At 40.5% G+C, this 10,676-nt stretch overlaps 1 protein-coding gene across 1 annotated transcript; it reads left to right on the forward strand.

Moving 5' to 3' along the window:
- The first annotated feature begins 2,170 nt into the window (after positions 1–2,170).
- LOC115669392 (disease resistance protein RPV1-like) lies at positions 2,171–10,676 on the forward strand. Its single transcript, XM_056309323.1, has 7 exons — positions 2,171–2,829; positions 3,681–4,818; positions 4,960–5,244; positions 5,347–6,600; positions 8,892–8,964; positions 9,160–9,254; positions 10,243–10,676. Exons 1-5 carry the CDS (start codon positions 2,342–2,344, stop codon positions 8,898–8,900), a joined length of 3,174 nt encoding a protein of 1,057 aa, XP_056165298.1. The 5' UTR covers positions 2,171–2,341; the 3' UTR covers positions 8,901–8,964; positions 9,160–9,254; positions 10,243–10,676.

Genomic DNA, 10,676 nt, shown 5'->3' on the forward strand with positions numbered 1-10,676 from the left:
GACATTGACACTCGTCCGACACTCTTTTTTATTATTATTTATTTATTTATAGATTTAAATCAAATTAATTTAATTGAAATAATAATAAAAATGACAATTTATTATGAAAATATACCTTTAATGTACAACGTGTCCTAACGTGTCGAATTTCTCTATTTTTTGAGAAATGATGTGTTAGCGTGTCGTGTCGTGTCGTGTGTCGGTGCTACTTAGGTTTGCTTCAATCGTCAACCTTGTCATGTCATCTGCCTAAGGGTGAGGGAGGGGGGAGACTAATAAAAAGGGTAAAGAACACGTCTAATGCTGTGTTTTTCTCCCAAGAAATCATTGGATGACAGATTTTCAAGAATTTGTTGATAAAGAAAACAAATCGATGGATAGCCGCCTCGATTGAATCATGGATCTCGACCTTAAAACTCGAAAATCTCATATCACAATGAAAATAACAATAGGATCATCTGTTTAACAGAATTGAGAATTGAAATTTGCTCGATTAATTGACATGACTTACTTAATCAAAAACCGTGACGCATCATTATCTTTTTATATATAGATAACATGTCATATCTCAAGGAGGTAAATTGAATCAATTCTTGCTTTCTAAATGTCTATTCTATTAATCTCTCGAGTGTTATATCCCAATAATGCAACATTTTTCTTACCCATGGTGATGGTCGAAAGAGGGGGGCTCATTTATGAAGTTTTTGATAAAGAAGATGCATCATAAAGTTCATTTCAAATGGAGGATCGATGTAATGTCACTAATTACATTAGTCAGAAATGTATTACCGTATTGTCATGTGAAGTATCTCGGGGTTCTCGCTTCGTGTTACTCGGCACATGGTCATGTTTTCGTTGAAAAGCAACAAGCCAAAATGAATAAATAAATAAATAGATGAGAGGCCAGCCCATCACCCGACCTCGGTAATCCTAGTTTTAAAAATTCGAGATGTTTGCAATTATATCGAGACCTCATTTCAGACCAGAAAAAGTGGGAAAAAGAGAAAGTGTTGGGTCAATCTATAGCCTTTTCTGTTCCTCTGGGTCATTCTTTATGGTTCTTTATTACTGCATTCTGCATCCATGAATGGCTCTCACATGCAAGTCAGTCAGTCATGTTGGTTCCGTCGCTACCTCTAGTTTGTCTCTTCTCTATGCATCCTTAATTCCTCGCCGGAGTCTCTCTCTCTCTTTCTCTCTCTCTCTCTCTATTGAGTGGGTTTTGTAGGCTTTTGCCTTCTCCCCTTCTTTGGTAGAAAGAAAAGGACAGGAAAATGCAACAAAGCGATAGTAGAAGACTTTGGTTTGCTTGCTTTCTCGTGTTACCCGCTGTGAAGTAGGTTAGCTAACAATGATGATTTGGGACTTAGTGTACTTTCCAGACAATTAACCAATCGGGATTAATTTAAATTTGATAATTCATTACCTCCTCTCATTATATTCTTTTGAAATTTTAATTTAAAATTTAAGATAAAAGAGTTACAATTTTAAAATTTGGAATAAAATATATTAAGCTACTCATGGTTAGATCATAATTAATAAAATAGTTTGTATTGAGAATTTTACAAATCAATCCATTTTGCAAATCAAAAACATATTGTTCATAGCACTCTACATTCACTCCGTTACTAAATCTGATTATCTAGGCTGTTTCAAAGCTTAATTTCTAAACTCAAGTTGGTTTTATTTTGAATGGGATACTAGATATATTTGAGTTGATTTTGTGTAATCTTGGTTGATACGTTCCTCGATTTGTCAAATCTCCATATATCCGGAACATTGTTGGTGTCTTTTATATGATTATGTTTAAATTTGCAATATCATATATCTTTCCATATTTGTTTGGGATTTAGATCCATATAAAAGATCATCATATTTGTTTGGGATCTAGCTCTATATACTATAAAGTATTATTTGAAAAGGTAAGGCATACTCAAGCATTCAAAGTTTGTCACGTTATTTTATAACTAAGTAATAATGTGAATGATTGTTTTCATTCTATTATACTATTTAGCTGTTTTTATTGGTAACACCGGCACTTCATAAAGTGATGTTAATATTATGACACATATATGATAATTTTAATTTTAAATTTGATATTAAATGAATGGGACCCGGAAACTTCTAGGATGACAACCCATTGATCAATCCACGGAAACTTTTAGGAAACTTCTCGGAAACTTCTCGGATGACTCATGGAAAGTTTTCCCCTACCCCATGACGCCAGAGACCGAGAGAGCTTATTATATTGACAGCCCTCGCTCAGATCCAAGCACACCCAAAGCAAACTTCCCTGAGAGATAGAAAAGATTTGATATCTTTGGTGTTTAGAGATCCTACAATGGAGAAAGGGACGAATTCACAGGCATCATCCGGACCTTCATATGAGGTTTTTCTGAGTTTTCGAGGAGCAGACACTCGTTATGAATTTACCGATCATCTTTACCACGGCATGGTTGATGCCGGGATCATCGTCTTTAGGGACGATGAATCCCTCCATGTCGGTAAGGAAATTGGTGGTGAACTTCTACAAGCAATTGAGAACTCCAAGATCTACATTCCCATATTCTCAGAGAATTATGCTTCGAGCGACTGGTGCCTCCGAGAGCTCGCATACATGGTCGAGTGCACCTCGAAATCAAATGGAAACAAAGAGATTCTGCCGATTTTCTTGAACGTGGAACCTGCTGATGTCAAGCTGAAAACAGACTTGTACGAACAACCACTTTCAAAGCGTCAGAAGACGGGGTGCGCTGAAGCAGAGTCATGGAAAAAGGCTCTCGTTGAGGTGGGCAAGAAAAAGGGATGGAACTGGCAAAAAGATCAAGGGTAAATGTCTTAAACTTTTCTACTGTCATACGTAGATTTCGTTTTCCTCTCTCTTCAGTATAATTGTGGTATTGTTGGTGAAATTATAGTCTATTCGATTCTGTTTAGTTCAAATAGCGATCGCGGCCGCTGCCGCTACTACTACCAGCCACTATGGCGGCGAGAACGGAATTCTCACCAGCAGTGGCCAATAGTGGCCGCTATCGGTTGTATTGCTGCAATAGCTCTGGTCAATGGCACTATTGCGGTGGTAGTGCACGCTACTCATCCTGATTCTCTCTCCTCTTACTCTCGGTCTTTGACATAGTAGCCACGATCAATAAACAATTCTCCGAGCAGCTCCACCAAGCTGCCGACCAGCCACCACAGCAGCTTGTCTGTCAGTCACCGCCACTTCCTTGTCGCCAGCCTAACACCAAGCCGCAAGAAGCCTCCTCCGAGCCATCCGGTCCTCGCCCTTTTGCTCTCTCATTCACTGAGGCGAGTCGGATCCGGGATTTGGATGCCGGGTCTGATATCACCAAGCTCGGCCTTGGGCGACCGTCGCCCAAGGCCGATGACACCATCCCCAGCAGTCGCAAGGCCACAACCCACGTGATGTGGAGGATTGAGGCAAGGCCGAGATGGGCAATGCCACAAGAATGTGACGGTGACGGCCCAGGGAGGCGAGCGACGTCAACGGTGTGGTGACTGAAATTTGGGGGAGCGGAGATAGATTGGGAAAAATCTGGATTGTTTTGGCGTCTAGATTATTTTGCGTACTTTCTGCAAATTGTAGGGGCAATTGAGTCACTTAGGAATAGTTTTACAACATAAAATTTATCCCTAACATGGTTGTTATGTCGTGGCAGCCAAGTAGATTTGATACAATCTGTTAAGCAATCTGTATTGACTAAGCTGAACGTCGGATTTAAAAAAAAAGTGACTGAACATCTAGTTGGAGTTGATGATCGTGTAGAAGCTATAATCAAAATGTTGCATGTGGAATCCGATAGCATACAATTCCTCGGAATCCACGGAATGGGCGGGATTGGCAAAACAACACTTGCCAAGATCATCTTCAACCAACTGTCTTCTCACTTCCGAGGCTGCAATTTCCTTTCCGACATCGGAGAGTCATCACGACGTCATGGTCTGGTACATTTGCAAAAACAGTTACTATCCAAGTTCCTCGGTTCTCATTCTAAACTAGACCAAATTCACGACGTGGATGATGGAATCGACATGATTAAGAGAGTACTTTGCAATAAAAAAGTTCTCGTTGTTCTTGACGATGTGGATGAGAAAGAGCAACTCAATAGTCTAGCAGAAAAGGGCAATTGGTTTGGTTCCGGTAGTAGAATTATCATAACTACTAGGGACCAAAGTGTCCTAATGATTGAGGGAGAAGCAACAGGTGAAGGCCCTGTAAAAAAGTTTGCAAATGTTTGGACTTACGAAGCACATGCAATGGAATTTGATCATGCTCTTAAGCTTTTCAGTAGGCATGCTTTTAGAAGAGACTCTCCACCATACCATTATGTCTCCCTTTCAAAAGCAATTGTCTCTACTTTGGGAAAGCTTCCATTGGCTCTTGAGATTACAGGTTCATCCCTTAGCGGTAAATCCGAAAAAATATGGGTAGACACATTGAAGAAGCTAGAAGAAGCTCCTCCCATGGGAGTCCAAAAAAAATTGATGGTATCTTATGAAAGGTTAGATCATGCACAAAAGCAAGTATTTCTGGATATAGCTTGTTTTTTTGTTGGTTGGGACAAAACATACCCTCTGTACATGTGGGATGAATGTGGATATCACCCACACGATTCCCTTGAAGTCCTCTCTCTCATGTCCTTGATAAAAATCAAAGACAACAATACTTTCTGGATGCATGATCAAGTGCGGGACCTCGGAAGGGAGATTGTCCGTCAAGAGAATTTCAACGATCCTTGCGAGCGTAGCAGAGTGTGGAATCATAAGGAAGCCCTGAGCATTCTGCAGCTGAAAGAGGTACAATAAGGGAATAGCAATTTATTTTCCTACGAATTGTTACATACTATTCTTGCAAAAGGAACAATTAATCGCTATTAGCGCTTAAAATTGTTTGCTTTTGACCTTCACATGTGGACTTATTGGTGTTTCCATTGTCAGGGAAGTCGGAAAATAGAAGCATTGTCTGCAGGATATCATGGAAATGAAGACGTTATTCTAAAGCATGATGAATTTGCTAATTTGCGGAACCTGAGGTTCTTTCAGGGGGATAGGGTGTTATTTGTTGGAGACTTCAATAATCTTCTCTTCAATTTAAGATGGATTTCTTGGCAAAGTTGCCCTCCCAAGTTTGAGGCAACAAACTTTCATCTGACTAATTTAGTCGTTCTTGACCTTTCATGGAGCCATATTTCTGAGGAATGGATTGGCTGGAACCAAATCAAAGTATGATTTGAGTCCTACTCCTTGCATACGCATATCGTTTCTTTTGCCATTTTTTTTCTTACAAGTCGTTTCTCACTATATATTGATCCAATTGTTTTGCAGGAGGCCAGAAAACTAAAAGTACTAGATCTCAGCTACTGCTGCCACTTAAGGAGAACACCTGATTTATCTACGTGGGTATCCTTGGAGAGATTGGTTTTTAAATATTGTTCCAACTTAATTGAAATTAACTCGTCCATTGGTAAATTAAAGCTCCTAACTTCTTTGAACTTGGGGGGATGTCAGTCTCTTCGAGAGTTGCCTAAAGAAATAGGAAGTCTACAAGCTTTGATAGAGATTGTTATGCCTAATACGCTACATGAACTTCCGGAGACGTTTGGTAATTTGCAGTCACTGTTGACCCTCGATGTATCATATAGGCAGATCAACAAATTGACATACTCGATTGGAGGGCTGGTGAAACTTACGCGGTTGGATTTATCTAGCATATACATAAAGGAACTTCCAGATTCGATTGGGAAATTACAATCATTAGTTGAGTTGGATTTGTCACAGACGAGAATTTGTCACCTACCCGATTCAATCGGCAATCTAAAGCAACTGAAGGTACTAAGCATGAGAGGCATAAGAGGGTTAACAAAATTGCCAAGTGCGATTGGGCTGGTGGAGAAGCTCGAAGAGTTAGATGCAAGTGGCTGTTACAATTTGACCGGTGAAATCCCCGAAGAAATTGGGAGATTGTCCCGTTTGAGGATCCTAGACTTGTCACACACACATATATCCGGATTACCCACCACGGTGAGTCACCTCTCTAATCTCCAAATACTTAAGCTAGAAAAATGTCCGGAGCTGAAACAATTGCCGGACCTTCCCTCAAGTTTGACTTTGCTGATATGGAACCCTTATTATTTCCTGTGTCACCCCACGATGGTCCTCTTCGGTCCCACTAGAATTGGTGCCCTATCTCAACAGGGAACACTTGTCACTGCTCTTCCCACTAGCATCGGTACCCTATCTCAGCTTAAAACACTATCATTGTCATGCAAATACGTGCGATTCCTCCCCCAGCTCCCGTCTAGTTTAAGAGAGTTACAACTTCAAGATCTGACGATCACACGATCACCGGATTTTTCCAATTTGAAAAACTTGTCAATCTTGGCATTCTATCAATGTTCGCTAAAACTCGCGAGTATATTTGATGCGGAGTCGGAGGAACTCCATGTGGAGTGCTGTAAGCTTAGAAAACTGGACTCACCGTCGCAGCCGGAAATGAAAAGATTGAGATTATTAAAGATGGTTGATTGTGAGTTCCTTCCAGAAGTACTTGATCTGTCGCGCATGAAGAATCTATATGAGGTAAGTCTGAAACGGTGCCGTTCATTAGTCGAGATTCGTGGCCTTGAAAAATTGGGATCCCTTTGCTCCCTATCAGTCGACCAATGCCCTTCCATGGAGAGGATGTCAGACCTATCGAAATTGAAAGAGCTACGAAAGCTCAAGGTAATAAATTGTCGTACGCTAAAAAGAGTGCAAGGTCTAAACCACTTGGGGCCTTTAAAGCAGTGGATAATCTTTGGTATTGGAGAGTTTCGGGGGTGGTACCTCAAACGCTGCCGCTGCATCTGCCGTCATACAAAGAATTGCCATTGGCGGCTCCGATTCCTAGATCCGTTGCATTCTTCGGCGGGTCGCCGCGGCCTCCACCCCTGCTTCCGCCTCCGCCATCGCCTCTAGGAGCCCCTTGGCGGGTGCTGGTTGGAATGTGGCAACACCAAGTTTCGCACCAGAACTTGCAACTGGTAATTCTAAAATTGCACACCAAATGCTTGCGCAATTGCCTCTTTCCCTGTTCGAATCTGGATATGAAGTTTCGTTACGGTGATTTGATGGGTGAAGTTTCTGGTGTTGAGCTAAATGGGAAAACTGTGCGAATGAACATCTTAGTTTTGATTTGATTTGATTTGGTGTGCAAAGGGTGGTAAAAACCCCACATTTCAAGAGAAGTTTGTGTTCACGTTCGTTGAAGGGCATAGGTAGTTGAATCTTGCGGTGTGGAGCGGCAATATCCTCACTTTGGGCATGTACGATCCGTTGAATCTATTCCTCTTTTCTTATGCATGTAGAATTATGGATAAGGTTCAAAAGCAAAATACAAAAAAAAAATGTCAGAAGATAGAGTACATAAGATGACCTTTGTGTAAGAACAGTGGTGTGGTTTCTCTAATTCACTCATTTGCAATAATAATGCTAGGTTCTAACTTTGCTTTCAAAATTACATGCTGACTGCCAAATTATTGTTGTTGTCATCGTCATTATCATCATTAGTAGGTTTGATCACTTGACCAATTTGCTGAAAACTTGGGTGCTTCATAATAGTGGCTGCATTTTCCATGTCCATTTTAGTTAGTCATTTGTGTGTTAGGGCTTGGCATGTCATATTTGCCAACTTTTATTGTTTTATTGTCTATGGATATACTATATTTTGTTTTCTGGTGAAATATGAGCTATTTGAGAATATTGGGAGTATTTATTCCTTTCAGAAGTAAAATTCTTGCACAATTTAGTTGTCCCAGTAGTGACCATTGCTGGCAATACACTAGTTTTTTTTTTTTGGTAAGGTAAGTATTATATTAACTTTTCAACACTCAATTTACAAGAGGAGATGCCGTACACAAAAACCTCATATCTGGGGCAACACAAAAGTGTCACGACGGGTGCAAAGGTGTAACGGCTAAACGAAGCACAAATACACTAAGTGCGAAGCACTAACTATAGCCAAAACAGCGGCCAAATAAGATTAGACAACTATAAGGCAATAGCCATTAAAGTTACTGAAAGATAGAGGCCGGAATGCCCCACTTGACTTGAAGTCTTCTGTTACGCGGTGTGTCAACAGCAGGCTGGAGGGAAACGGCCACATCTCTTACAGTCTTGGCCAGATGGGCACGCATTGCAGGCAAGTAGGGGTTACGATCCCTAAATAGGATATTATTTCGTTCAGTCCAAATGCAGTGGCACATCGCCCCAAAGGAGGCACAAGCAATACGTTGATGGAAGGCCTGTCCACTGAAGACTCGGGTTGCCCATCTGATAATATCCATCCACGAGCCAGCACTCCATGATAAATTACAATTTCCCGCCCAGAAGCGCGCAAGAGAGCCCGTAAAAGCACACCCAAAGAATAGGTGGTCGATTGAGTCCCGGCCTTGTACGACAGAAAGCACATGAGCCTTCAGCGATTCCATGGTAAGACAGCAGTATCACCTGAGTTGGGAGCCTGTTAAGGCAAGAAAGCCATAGCAAGAAGCTGTGTCTCGGAGCAATACCATTGTCCCAAACAAACGAGCTCCAAGAGACATTGCTCCCCCTGTACCGTAATAGATCCCAGGCCGAAGAGAAAGAGAAATTACCGGAGGGGTGACCTTGCCACATTAGCCGATCCCTTCGATTCGAGTCCATAGCAGGCCAGTTTTCCGTCCAGGAGTTGAATACTTGTCTTGGTGTGATAACAAGCCCTTGGATTTTTCCTTTTTATTTTCAAGAATATATTTGGGCACTTACTAATATTTGATCTGACAACTTTGAGATTGAAACATATTGATATGTCCAACCAATTCTGTAAGAATGACATCGACTATTTCCTGCAGCTGAAGTAATGGAGTCTTTACATATTCCCAAGGGTGTGGGACGGGTGTTGTTCAGAATCCTACATACTGCCAGGTAAACTTCGGTTCCTAAGCATCCTTTTGTGGGTCATGGTAAGCTGAACTAATGTGGGATTTCCAAATTGTTGGAAATCATGTCACCCATGCATGTGCTATTAGAGCACTCATCTGAGTATTTTAGTATACTGTGGTACTAGGGAGTACTATGATTAGAAGGACAAATTAGATTTGTGCTATGTTTTGTTCTCAGATGGCTTATGTACAAAAAAGAGTTCGACACGAGCCATGTGGAATTCGTGAGAGATGGAGCAAAATGGTTGGTAGAGAACATAGAAATTAAACTTGGTAGGATTCTTCCCTTTTTATTATTCTGATGCAATCTTAGTGAGCAAGCTCTTTTTCTCTTTTCTTTTTTTCTTTTTTGTTTGTGTGTGTTTGGTGGTTTGCTTCATTTTCATCTTGTCTTCACCTTTTACCAAGACTCACTGATTTATAGTGTACTTCATGATGTTTCCTAATCGTTACCCGGAAACCATGTTAGGATATATTTCTCTGTTAGGTTGTGTAAGAAAATGCTCAAGCATATGTTGCTATCAGGCTTTTTGAGAACTACACAGGTTCAATTTTCACTAAACCTCCCTCTTGAGAAATAGTGCAACTTGATCATCTAATTTCTTTCTTCTTCTGCAACTTGTAGATTATTACATGTCTGAGATTGAGATGCAATCTTGCATGACATAGTCTGTGCTATTCGATGCATGAATTGATTACCTGTTTGTTACCTCATATGATCATTTGATCCCATCCCATCTTATCTTCCTCGAAAGCTGGGTAAGAAATTGATTTGACGTATGATAAACTTCCCCATCAAAGTTAAGGATGACCATGTTTCATTGCTGAATTGCCATCTTAGACCTAAACTAGTGTTGGTGATTTTGCCCGGATTTCACATCGTTGCATTCTCATATGAAGTCTAGGTTCAAGAAATTGACACTACGGTAAAGCTGCAAGAAATTATTCTTGTTGAGGGCTTGAAACTCGAAGATGTACCCATAGGAGTGTACACAGTCCATGTCTGCCTTTGAGATTACTTGGTGCAGAAGGATCACGTATAAGATGCATCCTTATCAAATAACTTCTCCGAGTTTTGTCCTTTTTGAGGGGAATTAATTAGACGACTATTTTATCTACGATCATCATTATCGTCATCACACGATATCAACTTATCCCTGATTGGTTACCATAGAGGTGTCAATTGAAGATTCTTTTGTTGTTTTCGTGACTTTGCATGTGATAATGCCAGGTGCTAACAATATTTCTTTTTTTGTTCCAGGGGAGTAGGAGTTATCAAAAGTGCCAAGTGAGAAAGGCATTGCACGCACGTTCTCCTCAGAATTCAAATTTACTTTGACGGGACACGTTTTGCAGAGATTGTGGAACTTTAGCGATCATTTGAATATGTAATATTACTATAGGTAAAGCAGAGGCTATGGTTATGTTTACATAGATAATGTTATGCTTTCAAAATAAGACTCATTTGGATTGTTTCTCATGTTTCTTCTTTTCTGTTAATAAAGAGCTGCTGAGGATTGACTTCATTTGAACATATACTTGATGAGGCCCGCCGAAATTGGTTATAGTGACTCATGAACAGAAGCCTTTGAGAATCTGTTTGGCTATTTGAGAGCAGTTCTCTCCGGTAGAATTGTACATGACAAGGGCAAAAAAAAATCATTTTTTCAAGTCTTTCCTATATTTATTTGCAAA

The sequence above is a fragment of the Syzygium oleosum genome, unplaced genomic scaffold (genome assembly GCF_021117445.2).
Source record: "Syzygium oleosum isolate NSW1041296 unplaced genomic scaffold, Sole_v2.1 Sole_v2.03, whole genome shotgun sequence".
Lineage (NCBI taxonomy): Eukaryota > Viridiplantae > Streptophyta > Magnoliopsida > Myrtales > Myrtaceae > Syzygium > Syzygium oleosum.

Bases quoted from the DNA above. Each gene is read 5' to 3' on its own strand.
- LOC115669392 (XM_056309323.1), top strand. From the start codon at position 2,342: ATGGAGAAAGGGACGAATTCACAGGCATCATCCGGACCTTCATATGAG. The intron at 2,830-3,680 runs GTAAATGTCTTA...ATGTCGTGGCAG, and splicing joins AACTGGCAAAAAGATCAAGG to CCAAGTAGATTTGATACAAT. The intron at 4,819-4,959 runs GTACAATAAGGG...TTCCATTGTCAG, and splicing joins GCATTCTGCAGCTGAAAGAG to GGAAGTCGGAAAATAGAAGC.